Here is a 19,474-nt window from a genome sequence, read left to right on the forward strand (position 1 = left end):
GTTATTGATAACTTGTGTACCTTGTAGTGGAAATGTTCAGTATACTTTGCATGTATATTGCTTGCAATATCTCATATATTGATTTGATACATAAAATACCACAAATGTGTGTATATAGGCACAGATGCGCACATGTCATAGTTAATGTAGAAAAACAGAAGTACATGGTCCAGTAAGGTGTGGTCAAAGATATTGTGCTCATTTGTTTAACAAGCCACTTTGATTACACTGATTTGAATAAAGCCTGGATATAAATTTATTTCAATCATACAGTAGTGCAAAATGTGTATAGAAGTTTCTCCTTTTCATAAAAAAGTTCCTTCTGGTTGAACCTAACCACATTTTGTAAAGGACTGAAGAGAGAATAATCAACATTCATCTAAAATAAAAGTAAAATAAATGTAGGTTAACTAGTAGGTATAACTAGTAGGTGTAAAAAAGGCTTAAAAATATTCTTGCTTTTGATGTGTAGTATGTGAAAAAATAAAGCAGCAGATGATAAAATTAAAGGTCATTTGGAGCTTTAGGAATATATTAGATGTTATTATTGATAAATGCAAGTTGAAAAAGTTACCACCTCTCAAGTTGAACACTGTTTATTCAAATGTCCATAATGTTCTTTTGATATTGGTTAACTCATTTTTCTTTTCCACTTTCTCATTCAAATTTAGTTGTTTTTTTTTCACAAGGATGATTTCATCCTGCTACTAATTTTATATTTCCATCTTATCACTCCATTTTCAGAATGCCATTCGGAAGTATGAGCAAGTTTTAGAAGTGCTAGATTTAACAAAAGAACTCCAGAAGAATTTTCACACTATAATTCAAGATGTAAGTATGGGGTTGTATGAATTACTGCTTTAATGAAGAGAATAATTAAGGCTCTTGAACAAAAATTTGGTTTCAGTTTCATTCCATTATCAACATGTTCCATTATTTTGTCAAAAATTAGTTTTGTTATTAACTGACTTGAGATATTTAGATGTATTTTCTTTCATTATATACCCATATTACAAATGACTCGTGAAGTAGCACGAGTCACTGTAAGGATTTACCTTCAGTAGTGGGTTGAAAAGGAGCCATAATAGATGACTCATTCATTATTAAAGATGGGATTTTGACCAAAGATAATGTTTTATGTTTTGTTGAGATCTCCATAAAAGATGCAGTGTTTTGTTGTTTGTTGGGACCTCAACAAAAGATGTAGCATTTTGTATTTTGCTAAACATCAATACTAAGTTTTCATACTTTGTTTTAATAAAGTTCTCTGCTTTTATTTTGTTCATTTGTCTAATAGTGACATGAAATTTTTAACTTGTTTATACTAATGTAGGAAAATATTTGAAAAAAATCTTTAACCACAGTGAGTGCAGTTTTTAATAATCGTGAGAAGAGAAGGGGGATGAGACTTCGAGATACTTTATACTAATTTATTTTTATTGAAATTATAGAACAATTGTTGAGTTTCTCTGTGTTATTTTCTTATTGTCATTTTTGTTTGACAAGAAGTAATACCATTTAGTTTTTGACAACTGAGAGTAACATTATGGTAAAAATAATGCAAGTACATTGTAGGAAAAAGAAAAATGTAGGGATGTGAAATTATTAAAACACAGAGATAATAATTGAAACTAGTATTTTTCTTCAAGCCAATGTGATAGTAGTTTTAATTTCAAATGACACTTGCATAGCATTGTGGTTTTGTTGTTTTTTCTGTGGTGCCGAGAAAACTCGCTTTGAGAGAAAATTATTTATTTTGAAGCAGCTGGTATGGGTAGAGAAGGCACTAATGGAGGAGCGAACAACATTTTGTGAACCTGACAATGATCGAAGAAGGTTAAAACATTGTTTGCTTCTCTATTAGTGTCTTTTCTACCCATACCAGCCATTTTTAAATATATAATTGTTGTCTTTTGTTGTGTTTTTTTTTTTCAAACAAGTTAATCCTTTTTAATTAATCTGTGCTGGCTTTTTTGCCTAAAACAGCAACTTGCATTAAAGTAATCTAAAACTTCAAAAACTGATTAACATAATAAATATTTATGTATGGGTGGGTAAATGATATCATTTAATTATAACAAATGAGAAATATTCAATATTAGCACCTGTTGTTGTCCATGTCCATTAGTACAGAACACAATTGATTACAGGGTTCTAGGAGTGCTTAATACTAAATATGCAGTGACATGTTAGATTTTTTATCTTTATTCTAGTGTTTCAGTTTTGAAAAAATTATTCCTATTTAATCCATCATGTTTTTCGTTTTATTTTCAACAAAAATCTCATAACAGAAAAACTGAATTTTAATCAGATTTAGATATTCTTAGTGAATAAATTTTCTTAGGCTGCTAAGCATCAGAAGAAAATGGCAAAAAGAGAGCAGTTGGAGAGACAACAACAGGACATGCAGAGGATAAAAGATATCCTTCTCTGCCAGGACATTCTAAACAGAATGGATACTGATGGTGTTCGAAGTGACTTCATAGCAGGTTCAAATGGAGCTATTGTAAGCAAAATAATTTCATATAATTTGTAAAAATGTTATATATTGTTTTTATTCAATATGTTTATTTTTAGTGTCTATACACAAGGTGAAAAGCTTAATTTTAAATGTTTTGAGGTTTCTTATTTAAATATCGGAACCTTTTCCAGATTGGTGAGTTTTCAGTTGTTTTATTACTTTTTGGTTTTTCTATTCTCATAGTAGAAATACATAACTGCATTGCATGAAACTTAATAAACAGCTTACTAAAATGGTAATCTAGTTCCAAGTTTTTAAAAATTGTATTATTTTTTTATTTTTTACTTTGTATAATTTCCAAAGATTTGAACATTGTTTGAAAAAAAAACATTAAAAATAAATTTATTTTAAAATAAGTTATTTACCAATGGTTGAGAGTTCATATTTATATATAGAGAGTCATTTTGGTATTGATTGATATTCATTAATGGATTTATTTTAATAATTTATTTTGCCAACTGTTGTAGTCACCAGTTGTGGCTATAAATAATGAGAAACATTGAAAACTGATAAAGGTCTTTCAGTGACCTTCAAACTGACCTGTCACAGTGGCATCAGGTTGGGCTAGGTTAACAGTATTTTTGCTTACTATATTCTTGGTTGAAGTTAGTTTATATCCAGTAAATATAATTTCTGTTATGTGTGCTATTTGAGTATGATAAATTTAATACAGTAAAACCTGTTTAAGGCAGAATCGCACGGGACCGAGTAAAATTTCTGGCATAAGCAGGTTTTCCAGCTTAGACAGTGAATGTGAATTTCCTTAATTATATATAATTTTTGAGAGGAACGTTATACTTACTTAACTCAAGGGAAGTAAGACGTTTGTGAATGAAGCTATTATACTGTTTGTGCTAAATTTATTAGAATAATAACAAAAATAGATGTTCATGATATACATAAGCACCCAAAATCTTAATCAAATTTATTTGAAGAGTGTCCAGTTTCAACTGTTTCAATGGGCTTTCTCATGCGGTTAAAAGAGAATACCAATTCTACACCCTTTTCATGAAGTTCATTTTCCCCTTCATTTTTGCATACAGTTTAATAGCGTTAATATAACTTAACACTTGCGATGAACTAGAAATTTCTATTTCCTCACTGTCTTTTACATTTTATTCATCTTCTGAATTTCTCACACTGTTACCATCTTGTGATTCTATTATAGATTTTAAATCAGTTTAGTCTGTTTCTATTAAACCATTCTTGTCAACATTCACAAAACTTTCCATGTTCACAGAATCATTTGCGTCGATCTTCTCAGAATTTGGATTTCACTAGAATCATCACAACAAACAACTTTTCCACAATCTCTGCTATTATCAAGAATAAATCCACAGTTTTAAAAGCACTTTATTATGCATTCATTTTTTACACATTTGATTGAATGACTTAAAATGCAATTGCATCTCGCACGTCAATTTTCATGGCCATTTCAGATGCTCTCTTACAGTTGTGCATGTTTGCAATAATATGCTGAAGCATCAGTTTTTTCTATTTCAATTTTATACACTGTATAATTCATTATCTAGTGGCTGTAGAACTGATGTTGTACATGGAGGTAAAAAGACTAAACAAACATTTGAAAGTTGAACTTTTGGGTGACAAGTTACGTTATCTAGGAGAAGTAGAATATTCCAATTTTCTTGTTCCATTCTTTTGTTTAATTTAACTGCAAAAATAATGATGACAGAAAAAGAAAATATATTTAACCAATACTTACTGTAACAAAATATTGAAGAATTTATTAATATTTAAAGAAATTATTAATCAAATAAGAAATTAATATTTAATCATAAACATTTTTTCTGCTTTACTCAGGTTCTAATACTACTTGTTGATAGATGAGGTAGGTTAAAGATAGTTCTCCATCTGCATTACACAGGTTCTGCCATATAGAGGGTGTTTTATGAGAGAAATCTCAAGATAATGTTGCAAAATGTTTATTTCCGGCTTGTGCAGATTTTACTATAACACACAAGTATGGTAAACTTTGGTAAAGAATGAGTACGGTAAACTTGATAATGTACGTGCGTGGTAAGAATGATAATATGTAAGAATTGGAATTGCTGAAATATTTTGCTGCCACCTACCACACTCTCTAAGCTTAACTATTTCATTCATAGAATAAAATTTCCAGAGGTTTCAAACAATTATAACTTAACATTTTTGGGAATGACAGAAAGAAAACAAGAAACTATAGAAGATTTACCATCTCTGGTTTTTTGTTTGCAGAGCTAACTCTGATGCAAATTAATCTCACACCACTTTATTTACTCTACACCAGGGGTCACCAAACTACGGCCCTCAAGGTCATTTTGTCCGGTCTGCCAGCAGCTAGCTGCTTGGTAATAAAAAATGACATTTCATCAAATGTCCGACTGTCATAACAAATTAAATCACACTGATGGTTGTTTTAAGCTGGTAAACATGAGACGTTGTGATAAAAAGAAACAAGGCTGTCACGCGCATTTTTAACCAATAGGAAAATTCTTCTTTCATCCTTGCTGTCCGTTTATTCATATCGAGGCACGTATCTATGAAAGCATTAGGATTTTGAAAACATGTACAGACTTAACCCTCGTCCTATCGACTCTTCTTGTAAATTCAGCGGCCTAGGGTAACCACTTCAGCAAGCTCATTTCTCTTAGTAGTTGGGCTATGCACTTTTCGTAATTCGTTCTTAGGTAAGTATCATGGTAAACATATGTTTCAGTATATTTTATTTGTGCGTTCTTGGACCAGTACAATACTTTTCTCACAGCGTTCTGCATTTTTCATTTTCAGATCCTGTTTATTTTTCACCTATTGTTATAGCTTCTTTTAAAAAAAGAAAAGTGGACTCTGAGTGTCGTGCTTTCAAAGAAGAATGGGAAGAAAAGTACTTCTTTATGGAAACAAAAAACCAGAAAGCTACTTGTGTGATATGCACCGAAGTGTTGCCATTTTGAAAGAGTACAATCTCTGGGGTCACTATGAAACAAAACATCTATCATCATATTTAAAATTTTCAGGAAAGTTCTGTTTTGAGAAATTTTAATCTATGAAACGTGTATTTGAATCTCAAAAGAATCTCTTCACGAGAAAGTTTGCTGAAAATGAATCTTTCACTTGTACAAGTTACAAAATAGTGCATAGGATGGCAGAGCAAAGAAAACCTTTTACTGACAGCAACCTCATCAAAGAGTGTATGATGGAAGTAGCAAATGAGCTGTGTCCTGAAAAAGCCAATTTCTTTGAAAGTATCAGCCTTTCAGCAGCTTCAGTTGTACGGAGAGCAGAAGAACTTGAAGAGAACATTGCATTACAGATATGCCAAAAAGCTAGAAACTTTCTATGGTATTTTCTGGCACTGGATGAGTCTATCGATCTCTCGAGTACATTACAACTTCTTGTGTTCATTTGTGGAGTTAATTTGGACTTTCAGATCACGGAAGAGTTAGTATCAGTTTGCAGCACGCACGGAAGAACAAGTGGAGAAGACATTTTTATGGAAGTGCATAAAACTTTGCATGACTATAACCTTCAGTGGAATCAGCTTAGAGGTGTAACAGTTGATGGAGGAAAAAAACATGGATGGAGTAAAGAAGGGTCTGGTGGGGCTGATCAGGAAACAGCTGGAAGATCTTCAACTCCCAAGCACTTTGTTCGTACACTGCATCATATATCAGCAAGCACAATGTGGAAAAGACTTAGATATTTCTTGTGTACTGAAATCAGTCATTTCTGCAGTGAACTTCATTCGGGGTCATGCACTTAATCATCGCCAGTTCAAGGCGTTTCTTGAAAAAATTGATTCAGATTTCTATGACCTGCCTTATCACATGGCAGTGAGGTGGCTCAGCTGCGGTAAAGTCTTGTCTCATTTTTATAAGCTGAGAAGAGAAATAGATATATTTCTTATTGAGAAATATAGAGCTTATCCACTTCTGTCAGATCTAACCTGGTTGTCAAAGTTGTCATTTTTAGTTGACATCACATCCCACATGAATGAATTGAACTTGAAACTTCAGGGGAAGAATAACCTTGTATGTGATCTCTATAGAATCATTAAAGGATTTTAGAGAAAGTTGTCATTGTTTGAAGCACATTTAGAAGGAGGAAACCTCTCATTTTCAGTGTTTCAATGAGTTTCATGGTGGAATCACAGAAGATGTCAACCTGGAGTTTCAGAAAAAGATTATTTGTGATTTAAATAATCATTTTTAGAGAGATTTTCAGATCTCGACAGAATCGAAAGTGACATTCTCCTTTTTCAGAATTTTTTTTATTGTGTCATTGATGACGTGCCAGTAGAACTTCAGCTGGAGGTCATCGATTTGCAAGGAAATGACTTGTTGAAAGCAAAACACAGAGATGGGCAACTTGTTAAATTTTACAGTTGCATACCTGAAGATGATTTTCCAAAGCTGAAGCAGTTTGCATCTGGTATGGCATCAGTGTTCAGAACAATTTATGTCTGTCAAGAAACATTTTCAAAAATGAGGTATATAAAGTCGGTACATCAATCAAGGTTGACTGATGAACATTTGAAAGCAATTCTAATGATTGGATGCAGCAATTCAAAACCGAACATTGAAGATATTTTGAAAGCCAAATGCCAATGTCATAAATCTCACTGACATTTTTGTGGCTTAGTGAAATTCAGATATGTACTCACTGTGCGATGTGACAACTGTTTTTGCTAATGTCACCTTCTTTGATAATCTTTTGGTAAATAAAAATGTTGGTTGTATTTCTGTTTGTTTTTTATTATATGTGTGTATTGCATGCTACTCCCACATGGCTAATGTGGCATCCTAAACTTAGTGTTAAGTCTTTTACTGAGAGCTTTCGTTCTAGCTTATGGGTATTGAACATAATGATCATGAGGCCCGCGCTTCTCATTCCCCAAGTACTCTGGCCCCCTGTGAAAAAAGTTTGGTGACCCTGTTCTACACTGACTTAAATAGTTTATAATCTTCTGTTTTCAGTAGTATTTAAGTTTTGTCTATGGCTATTCTTAAAACCATTCCATTAATAAATTTTCAGAACACATGCTGTGATTTTGCAAACGGATGTGATTGATATGTACTTATGAACTCAGATAAAGAGAAGGAAGAACCACATTAGAAACAAAAGCATGAGAATTATATTCTTAACTAATATAAACCTATACTTTGCTAAGGTAGACATTTTTTTTCTCAAATTGATAAGTGCATTGTACTCTTAAGTGCTCTACAGAACTGTGATATCATAGTCTTAAAATTATTATTTGCAAATAACACTAAACAAGTATTAAGAAATGACAATGAGAATTTTGAAATTTGGTAAACAGGTTTGTTCTCGGCGAGTGAAAGATACTCGCTAATAAAGATAGTTTTATACACATATATATGAGAGAGATAGTTCCTTACTATATAAAAGATAATGAAGTAACATACTTTGTGTGTTTAAGCCTCCATGAAATGTGAAAGTTTCGTATAAATTTCTGTAAGTAGCTACATTGTTTTTATATTGTTTTTTCTTTCATACAGACACTAACGGAAGATGGCCTTAACAACATTGATGAGCTTTATAAGCTTTTGTCACCAGAGAGAGGGTCAGAAGAAGAGTGAAAGATACTCGCTAATAAAGATAGTTTTATACACATATATATGAGAGAGATAGTTCCTTACTATGTAAAAGATAATGAAGTAACATACTTTGTGTGTTTAAGCCTCCATGAAATGTGAAAGTTTCGTATAAATTTCTGTAAGTAGCTACATTGTTTTTTCTTTCATACAGACACTAACGGAAGATGACCTTAACAACATTGATGAGCTTTATAAGCTTTTGTCACCAGAGAGAGGGTCAGAAGAAGAGGTCATTCCATTTGAAGAGCAGTTGAACACATGTAGTGAACATATGCTCTGTCTGATTGAAGGGAAAAACAAAGAAATTCTAGGAACAACATGTATCCTTAATCAACTATTCAGTTTTCATGTGGTGAATGTTTAGTGTTGGGTATTAAATGGAAACATTTTGTATAAATTTAAGATTCATAGCACAGCACAATGTTGACTTACTTTGTCTTGTGGTAACAGTCATTATTATGTGACTTATTTGTTAAATTTTTTTTAAACTTACACACACACTGACCTGAAGACAAAAGGCAGAAGACTTTTGAAACATTGTCCTCAACACTTGTGTCTCCATGATAGGCAGTTGCTGTCCATTCTACAAAGTTTTATTATTGGAGCAGGAAATTTGGTTTGTTTTTATGTATGTCTATTTTTGTAAACTTGAGCTGCTGGATCTTTTATGTAACTTGTTTCATTGTACATCAGATTAAACAAACTTTGCTGTAGCAGCATTTTGTTTTGGTTATTTTCAGTTGTAACACATTCATAAAGTGATAATAAAAGTTTGTTTGTTTGTTTTTAATATAAAACACAAACTAATATCACAGTTCTTGTATTGTTTTTGATTGTGGAAATATTTGTACTCTGTAAAGATCAGTTTGTAAAGGAACAAACAACTATAAGATATGCTGTAAAAGCTGTAAGTTTATTGCTATTTCTACAGGATAAAGATTTAACAACTGAAGGATATGTTGAAAAAAGGCTAAACGTTTCTTACTATTTATACAGGATAGTGTTTTTTTTCCTTTCAGGGAAGGCTAAGAGTTGATTCTTCTATAGAGGGTAATGTTTGATTGCTTTTAGGATTGTCTATAGACTGACTGCTCTTTAAACAGGATAGTGTGTGATTGTTTAAGGCTGGACTGATGTCGACTGTAAGATGATTGCTGTTTACATATTTTGAATGTTGACTTTTTTTTATTTTTATAATGTAATGTTTTATTTTTTGTATCTAATATATTCTGTATATGTGGGGATAATCACTGCTATCTCTAGATTTTCTTTCTCACAGAGAAAATGCTTATATTGCAAGAAATACACTAGATAGGAATGCAGTGTTGACTTAATTCATATAGCTTGGTATAATTACACTGGTTTACAAAAAAATATTTTTTGTCTGAGGCAAGAATGTGAATAGGTGTTTTTTACTAATTTGGGTGTGCTGAATTCAAATTTATAAACAGTTTTGCTCTATCACCTCTAGTTTTCTGGCTTTTAAATAGTCTCATTTTAGTATATACAGAGTATATACGTGCTTATTTCAACAGTTGCAGCAGCTTATTACAGATAAAACAGGATAGATAAAGAACTTTGACGGAATAAATATACTTGGATGACACAATGTACACAATTCATAGTACCGCAGACAGTTAGAAGTGTGTTTTCTTAGATGATCTGGTGTATTTTGCCTCCGGTATGTCACGCAAGAGCATCCAGCAGAAGTCTCCCATTATGCTGGGGTCCCACTTGCCTTGGTAGTTGCTCTCCATCTTCGTAATATCTTGGTGGAATCTTTCTCTGTGCTCATCACTCACTGCTCCAAGGTTTGGAGGGAAGAAGTTAAGGTGGGAATGGAGAAAATGAATTTTGAGTGACATTCGGCATCCCATATCCTCATAAGTCTAGCAACTTCTCAATACAGGCTTGGTAATTTGGTATGCGTGTGTTACCAAGGAAGCCACTACAGACTGACTTAAATGCTTCCCATGCTCTCAGTTCCTTTAAGGTAAGAAGCTCCTCAAAATCAGTATCCTTCAGCACTTCTCGGATTTGAGGTCCGACAAAGATGCCCTCTTTGATCTTAGCAGCACTGAGCCTGGGAACACAGTAGACAAGTGTTGGAAGGCAGCACCATTTTTGTCCATGGCCTTCACGAAATTCTTCATCAAACCAAGCTTGATGTGAAGAGGAGGAAGAAGCACCTTCTTCATGTCAACCAGAGGATTCTCCTTGACGCTGTGTTCGCCAGGAACGAAAGTGCTTCTAGACCCCCAGTCTTTCTGCTTCTAATGCTGGAATACAGCCCGACTATCCCAGAGACAGAGAAAGCAACAGTACTTTGTGAAGCCCGCTTACATACCCATAAGAAGACCAATGACCTTGAGGTCCCTACACAGACTCCACTGGTACTGCTTGTACTTAACAGCTTCTAAAAGAAGCTCCATATTGTCATAGGACTCCTTTAGATGGACAGAGTGTGCAGTGGGAATGCTGGGATATTTATTCCCGTTGTGCAGAAGCACAGCCTTGAGACTTCGCTTGGAAGAGTCTATGAAAAGATGCCAGTCTGAAGGATTATGTGGCAAACCAAGGAAAGTGAACAAGCCAGGTACATTTGTGCAGTAGCACAACTTGTTTTCCATGTCGAAAAATGAAGCAAGGTCTTTGTTCCGATTCCTGAAACTGGTGATCCTTACATCTTCCTGGACTAGGTTCCACTGTTTAAGCCGAGAAGCCAAGAGCTCTGACTGCTGTTTTAACAGATACAAATCACGAGCAAGGTCATTCAGGTCTTTTTGCGTGATCCAGTGTGGCTCGTTGCCACTTGTTCCTGAATAAGAAGAGTCAATATCTTCGGAAGAGATTGATTTGGCAGAATCTTCCCTTGGAGGTATTTCTTCATCTGATGAGGAAAGAAGATCCTTATTTACTGGAGGTGTTGGGACAGGAAGATCATCTGAATGGGGAACGGGTCTCATAGCAGATGGAAGGTTGGGATATTTGATCTTTTTTCTAGAAGATGCATTGAAACCAGTTATATTTGTTAGACAAAAATAATAATCATCTGCATGGCTTCGTGGCTCTCTCAAACCATCGGACTGCAAAGTTGAAAGCCGCTTTCTTGCCATTAAACCAAGCAGTTAGTCCATTGTAGCAGGGTTTACAACAGATGTGTGGAGCCCAAGATTTGTCCTGATCACCAATTTTACAGTCAAAATAATGAAAGTAGGCAGTTCTGAGGAGGGAAGTGATGGTTCGATGCTGTGGAACTGTCGTGAAGTCCCCACACACGTAGCAGAAAGAATTGGCCTTGTTGAGGCATCCTCGGTGTTTTGACGAGCTTGAAGCCATTGGAGAATCTGAAAAAAAACAAAGTAAAATTAAATCATATGTAAGGCAATAATAATTATGTGCGTCGTTGGAAATTGTAATACAAATATATACCCAAAAGATTGTGTAACACAATTGTCGAGGGACACCAACCTCCTGCGCTGACTGCCAGTGCACAACTGACTGTTGATTGAGAGGTGTTGGCTACGCTTAACTGCCAAAATCCGTCTTGATATATAGCTATATATATATATAATGTAATGCTATCACTTACATTTATTGCATAATAACTAAAAAAGAAGACATAAGTCACACAATATTAGAAATTAACCCTGAATGCATATACGCCTTTATGTACAGTATGTGTACAAAATGTACAGTATGCATATCTAAAAAAACTAGAGGTGATGAGTAAAAACGGATTTCAAATCTGAATTCAGCACCCCCAAATTAGGTTAAAACAGCTATTTTTGTGCTTGCCTCAATTTCTTTGTAAACCAGTGTTATGTGACTTTTCATTTTGTGAAATTTTTAGAATTTAGTTGTGCAACATTTTTTGAAAAAAACACATTAGAATACTTTCTTTTGTTCTCTGATAGCTTGGTGGTAAGAGTGAATGAGGGCTTTTAACAATAAAAAATGTGGTTTTGATACCTGTCGTAGGCAGAGCATGGTCTATTGCATAGCTGTGTGCTCAAGAAAGAAAATAAGTCGTCACTTTGTCTTAAACTTTTAATTTATTTATTGTTGATTAGAAAGCTCAATTTCACATATCTAATCAAGTTCAACTTAGAAATTATTTTCTGATTCCTGTATTTGCTACTTCTGGCTATAAATTGTTAAAACTCCCACTTAAAGGAACAAAGATTTATTGGAAACCTATGATTTGACCCATCTCACAATGGCATTAGATCAGGGAAGGTGACATGTCTGTGAATGGAAATAACTTAAAACAGCTATAAGAAATTTTTGGATCTTTTAATTTGTTCCTAAATCTTTTAAACTTCACATCTAATTCCATTGTTGTTTGCAAAAGTTATATCTAATCATATTTTCATTAAACCATAAATTACTTCTTACACCACTTTCTTCACTTTACATTAATATCATTGTTTTATTAGTCCTTCTATTTACTGGTATTTAAACTTTGCCAGTAATTGTTTTGAAAGGTGTTCTTTATTCATGGTTTTCCCACCTTTTTCATAACTTAATGATAGTGAGACAGTGAAGAAAGAACCATGATACAAACAATATCTGGATAACTTGGTACTTTATAGTTAGATAAAATCCTATTATACATTGGAATGTGTTAAAAATATAAAACTCGAGTCTGTTACTTATAGCTGAGAGTCCTCAAAGTTAGGCAGAAATATGAATTTGAACATTTTTTAGATTTTATTTGTGAAGAAGGTACAATAATTATTTGTGCCTAAATTTTGAAATTTGGTAAGCATTTGTACATTAAACTTCTGAAAAGTGAACATGTTTTGTGTTGGGAATAAAAGTTGCAAGAAAATATTCTGATCACAATCTTAAGTTTCCTTAACAGCGTGTGTAGATAAAAACTTAAAAGATCTCTTATTGAGGATCAGTGAATCGGGCTACTTCGATCACACAGCAATCAATGGATCGGGCTACTTCATTCACAAAACTGAAGAGGCTGTTCAAGAAAGTGAGGAAAATCAAGAAAACATAAATCCTGAAGAGTACAAGTCTGGTCAAACCAGTAACAATGTTGGAGAAACCTATCCAGGGTTGGAGCTGAGAACAGAAGTTTTGGGAGAAAACCATCAGGTAGGGAGAAAGCCTATTGATTTTACATACATGATGTTCTTGTGCATTTTTGAAGGGTATAAAAATTTTGGGAATTTAATTTCGGTAATAAGAGTCGGTAACTGTCAATTTTATTGAAGATGGTAAAAGTCAGGGATAATTAACATTTGATAACATTTGATTATTATTTTTATTTGTGAAGAAATATTAGTAAACAATATTTTTCTGTAACTCTACAATTTGTTAAGAAGTAATTTATATTGTACTCTACATATGTAGTTTGACACTGTAACATTATACAATAGTCTACATGTATAGATTGACACTAACTGACCACTATAGCACTTTCACTTTTGTCATTCAGGGAAGTTATTTTGACATACTGATTCATTCTGGCTAGCCCTTACTTTGTTCTGTTGAACACCATAGATCAGTTGTAACCAGACATTTTTGGACCCTGAACAAATTTTACAAACATTCACTCTGCAGAGGTTCCATATAATGTAATGGACTTTAGGTCTGCCTAACCTTTTCGTTGTACACACCCTTGAAGAAGAAATTTGTTATTCATGATTGCTATTCCATCAAAATCAAGTATTATTATAACATAGATAGTTGAAAAATATATTTTAAAATTAATTAGTAGAACATGAATGAAGTACAATCCTCTTCACAGCTAGCAACACCCAAGACCTCAATATCATCAACATATTTAAGTAACTTTTTGACCATTCCTTCATCTGTCATTGATGTAAATCTAAAAGAGCAATGGTCAGAAGACTGAGCCCTGAGGTACTTCACTTGTGACATTAATCCAGTTTGCCTGAAATCCATTTGTAATGACCCTACAATTCTTTCCAGCTACATTTCTATCCAATTTGCTAACTTATTTCCCACACCATCTAGATATAATTTTTTTTATAAGCATTTTATATGGTACTTGTCAAATGCTTTCTGAAAATCCAGATACATCAAATCTACACCCTTACCCTCATCTGCATAATCAATGTCCTTTTCAGATAACATCAAAAGATTTTTAAGGCAAGGTTTCCTCTTGGTGAAACCATGTTAACTATTCAATAATATTCTTAACTGTGTTAAATGAGTTTGGAAAGCATTTTATAACATACTTTCCAAAACTTATTTCTTATGCTTCTAGCATTACAACAGTAACAATTAAACCTATCCGTATAACTAGCACTATACTCATTTCATGTACCAAACTTTTCTCTGCCTCTTATTCATTTTACGTTATATTATACCCTGCCCTTACCACTGTCTAGTCCTAATTTGAAACTTTTCTTACAGTTGAGTTAATAGCCTTGGCTAACAAGCCAGGCATTATACTACTTGAATGTAAACCATCTATTCTAAAAAGCTCCTTTCTTTTACAGAACTGATCCTATAAGTCCAACCAACCTATCTGCTTGTGCGTACGTACTAACATAAGTCTAGCATTTACCCAAAGTAACCTACTTATAACTTCATCCCCACAGTTACTTGACAAATTAAGTTATGGCTTTTTTTTTTAAATGCCTTTATCACAGTACTAATACCCATACCAACTGTCTTGAGAATACAGTTAGCTTCTGTGACCTACCTTTCCCTACATCATTAGCCCTTATGTGTGCCACCAGAACTGCATCTTTGCTAGTCCCCTTTATTATATTTTCTGCTCAGTCAATTATATTTTCCACCTAGTTAGCATAATCTAATTCTTTCTCCCCCTATTTACTCCACATGCCTCTTTTAAGTATGATTCATATGCATTTGAATGGAACTTCTTGAGTGTGTTATCATGCTTGAATTACTTTTTTTCTTAATTCAAGTCCAACGAGGAGAAGAAATTACATTATCAGGTGTCTCAAGTACTTTTCATTGAAAAGATTGGAGTTAACAATGAATAGAAAATGTTTTTGCTGCAGAAAGAGCAATATCTGTTTGGCCACATATGTAGAAATATCTAAAAACAGTCCAAGTATAAAAATCTGACAACTCGTCCTTTAAAACTGTTACAGAATTTGGTAATACTCCACTAGTTATTTCAAACCTATGTGCTTTATTTTAATAACAAAGTTTATAATAAAAATAACAAATTTTGAGTGTGTATCAAATTCATTGTTTGTTGCTGCTCTTTCTCTACTGGTGTCCTTAGGGTAATAAGAAATCTATTTAAATGGACTGTACGGTTGAAATAATAACATTTTTGTTTTTTCTTTAACCAGATTCAAAACTAAATGTTGGACTTGAAACCTTCATAAAATCATAAAAAAAAGCAAAATAAAGTTAGTGAAGGAAAAATTATGGATATCAAGGTAGCTTATGAAAGGTCTCTAGGAGTGACTGATAAACTGTTCACTCAGTTATTTAATACTTAAGGATACATATCATCTCCCTGTGACCAAGATTAATAGTTTCATATTGTGTTATGATATTTGAAAGTGTGTTGGAGAACAAAAATTATGAAGGATGTTTGGTTGTTACACTGATTAGTGATATGTCAATGATCAGTCTTGAAGATGATAAGAACAAAGTTGACAAGTGTTCTCAGAGTAAGGGCCACTTACCTGAGATCACAAAGCCAATTTTACCAATGAGTTACAGTTATTAGGTTTCTTTTCTGGCTGACTTTTCCCCATTACTCTTTTTTCTTTTCTTTTTTATCAGGAAGTACAATATTTTTTCTGTGTATAAGATTCACCGCTATTTTCAAAGCTATCTTCAGGAAAGAATATTTTTCACAGTTATCATTTATTTACTTGTTGAACATCACCATAATATTTTATTATTCTTTAGAATACTTTAACATGTGTGGGGAAAAAAGTGTATCTTATACACTGACAAATATGGTAATGAAATCTGACAACCTGAGAACTCTCATAAGCTAAATCTTTGTCTCTTACAAGGAGAATTTCTCTACCTTACAAACCCCTCAGTGTGGATTCCTGTACGTGGTGAGGGGACCTCCCAGGGAAGGTTCTGTTCTATCTGGTTACCTTCTCTGGGATCTAAACATCCACCCACGTGTTTGCCGTGCGTGGCGACCCGTGAAGGGGAGGAGAGGATCCTGGTGGTTGAGGGGTCCAACCCTAACACACCACTTTGGCCTCGAATTCCAGTAGAAGGGCGGCCTTTGGGTGGCCCCCCTTGGGTCAATCGGCTGGTCCACTTGGGCTAGAGTCAACCAAGTACCAGTGTTGGAAGTTCTTAACGGGTGGTGTAGACATTGTGCCTGATGCTGGTGTTTGGGTATAGTGCTCACAAAACCCTGGCGTTGCAGCATTGTCCTTGCATGACTTTGTAGTGCGTCCCCTTGTAGGGCTCCATGGTGGGTGGGGTCAGTGGGTACCGAAATTTTTTTCTTTTTCCTATGGATCCTCCAAAAAATTTAAATAAAATTGTAAAACAACAGTCAATGGGTAAGCGACCACATCTTGAATACTCAGAACAGCAATCTTCAACATCAGTAACACACGTACTTCATTTTCTTATATTACATTCTCTTTTGGAAAAACCTTTAGGGCAAATGTTCCCTTTTTTTATTCAAAAGGGACTAGAGGGACTTGCTGGCTCTCCAAAGTCAGTAAAGAAACTTCGATCTGGTGTCATATTGGTTGAAACATTCACATCCCAACACAGTGAACTCCTCTTGAATTCAAAGGCAATTGGGGATATACCTATTGAGGTTACACCCCATGCTACCTTGAATTCTTCACGAGGAGTTATTGTTGAAAGGGATTTGAAGAACGTTTCCGAGTCAGAGATTCTCGCTGGTCACTCCACTCAAGGAGTTTCTGCAGTGAGGCGCATCTCCACTCGCAAAGATGGAGTTACACTGCCAACAAATACCCTCGTTTTAACATTTACTTCACCACGTGCACCTGCCACCATCAAGGCAGGTTATCTCATTTGCAGGGTTCGGCCATACATACCAAACCCTCTTCGATGTTTCAGAGATTCGGCCACTCAAAGACATCTTGTCGTGGTTCCCTGACACGTGCTCGTTGTGGAGGCAAGGACCACGATGCCTATGACTGTGACATGAACCCACATTGCGTAAACTGCAATGGTTCTCACCCCCTCTTACTTTCATTCTTGCCCAAAATGGTTGGAGGAAAAAGAGGTGCAGCGTTTGAAAACAACACATAACATTAGTTATCCTGAGGCTCGGAAATTGCTGTCCACAACTACAGTGGGAGTGCAGACAGATCTCTCTGTGCCTCCAAGAGAATCGTTTTCAAAACAAATGAAAAGCCTTTTGACCTCCCTGGTTAAAAAGGTTGATGAATCGACTTCCACACCCATCTCTGTTCCTCCCATACCTTCCAACAAACCTCAAGATCCACGTGCTTCAGTTTCAAATACAGGCATTTCTTCTGATACATCTTTTTCTCCCACCACAAGAGACAAAACAATTATTCGTTCGTGTCCTCAGTCACTGGATTCCCCTTCCAATAAGAAAAACCTGCCCACCCGACCCAGAGCGGGATCCATGGAGATTGATAGACCTCCTCCGACTAAAGACAGTAAAGAAAAAATACGTGGTCGTAAACCGAAGGGTTCTCCAGCCACTTCACCTACCCGTTCTTAAAAATGACCACCTTGATACAATGGAACTGTCGAGGTTTACGTTCTAATCTGGATGATATCAAAATGCTGATTGCTTCCTACCATCCTCTTTGTTATTCTTTACAAGAAACATTTCTCAAAACTGCTGATACTGTCTGCATTCGGCAGTTTTCTCTGTACCGAAATGACAGGTTGTGTGATGGTCGAGTACATGGAGGGGTGGCACTGTTGGTTGATCAACACGTGCCCACCCTGTCTTTGTCACTCAACACACCCTTGGAGGCTGTAGCCATCCGTGTTTCCTTGGGTCATACCATCACTGTTTGTTCTCTGTACCTGTCCCCTGGAGAGACATATGATCAATCAGATCTTGATGCTCTCGTTGAACAGTTGCCATCTCCATTTCTAATCCTAGGGATTTTAATGGACATCATCCCCTCTGGGGAAGTGCTATTATTGATGGGAGGGGCCGATCTGTAGAGCGGATGCTCTCTGATCACAATCTTTCTCTTTCCAATACTGGTTCTTCCACTTACTTTCATGCACCTAGTCAGTCCTTTACCACTATTGATCTCTCAATTTGCTCCCCTTCATTATTCTCCCATTTTTCATGGAGGGTTGACAGTAAGCAGTGATCATTTTCCGATCCTTTTGAGAGAGACTGGCCGTGGTCGATGCCACCCTACCCGCGTGCCCCGGTGAAAGCTGGATCAGGCAGACTGGTCCACTTTCACTGCTCTCGCAGAACTTAATCCTGCCATTGTAAATCAGCCATCAATAGACGACTGTGTAGCAGCGGTAACTGACTGTATTACACATGCAGCTGCCCAGTGTATTCCTAAAACCTCGAAACGTTTTCCACGAAATCCTCGTCCGTGGTGGAATCCTGCTTGCCACTTAGCAAGGAAGGCTCAAAAGCGGGCCTGGGATACTTTTCGTAGATATCCCACACTTTCAAACCCTTGGTTGCTTTCCAACGGGCCCGTGCACATGCTAGGTGGGTAAGACGCCAAAGCCAGAAGGAATCGTGGATTAAGTTCACAACCAGCATATCTCCTATCACCAGTTCCAAGATCATATGGGTCAGGATTTGAAAGGTTAATGGGCACTACAATTCTGTCCCCCTCTCGATCTTATTCTCTGATGGTCAGGAGGTGACTGATGTTCGGATCATCGCTAACACTCTAGGTGAAAGCTTTTGCCGGGTATCTAGCACTTTTGCTTGTTCCTCCACCTTCCTGGCCATCGAGAGCGATCACCTCTTTCCTTTCGAACTGACTGTTTCTTTGACTATAATTGTCCCTTAACCCTGGTGGAACTAAAAATGGCCCTTCATCGGTCTGCCAGTACGTCTGTTGGACCTGATGATATTCATTATGACATGCTGCACCATCTTTCTCCTGCTTCTCTTGATGTCCTTCTGATTGTTTTCAACCGGATCTGGCAGGAGAATGTTTTTCCTGATGCCTGGCGCCAGGCTATTATTTTACCTTTCTCTAAGCCAGGGAAAGATCCCAAGATTCCTTCAAACTACCGTCCAATTGCTTTGACAAGCTGTCTCTGTAAGACATTAGAAAGGATGGTTAATGCTCATCTTGTTTGGTTCCTTGAATCAAACAACCTCCTCTTGGCCACCCAGTGTGGGTTCCGTCGACAGTACTCCACCACAGACCACCTA

General features: G+C 35.5%; 1 protein-coding gene across 6 annotated transcripts in view; it reads left to right on the forward strand.

Moving 5' to 3' along the window:
• Positions 1-19,474, forward strand: part of LOC143247201 (caprin-1-like) — a 34,481-nt gene that overhangs the window by 2,632 nt on the left and 12,375 nt on the right. For all 6 annotated transcript variants that reach the window (XM_076494868.1, XM_076494870.1, XM_076494869.1 and 3 more), the window contains exons 3-6: positions 745-831; positions 2,345-2,506; positions 8,288-8,456; positions 13,013-13,248. In XM_076494868.1, the coding sequence (XP_076350983.1) occupies positions 745-831; positions 2,345-2,506; positions 8,288-8,456; positions 13,013-13,248 (654 nt within the window). The remainder of the gene's footprint in view (positions 1-744; positions 832-2,344; positions 2,507-8,287; positions 8,457-13,012; positions 13,249-19,474) is intronic.

Source organism: Tachypleus tridentatus, chromosome 3, assembly GCF_004210375.1.
Source record: "Tachypleus tridentatus isolate NWPU-2018 chromosome 3, ASM421037v1, whole genome shotgun sequence".
NCBI lineage: Eukaryota > Metazoa > Arthropoda > Merostomata > Xiphosura > Limulidae > Tachypleus > Tachypleus tridentatus.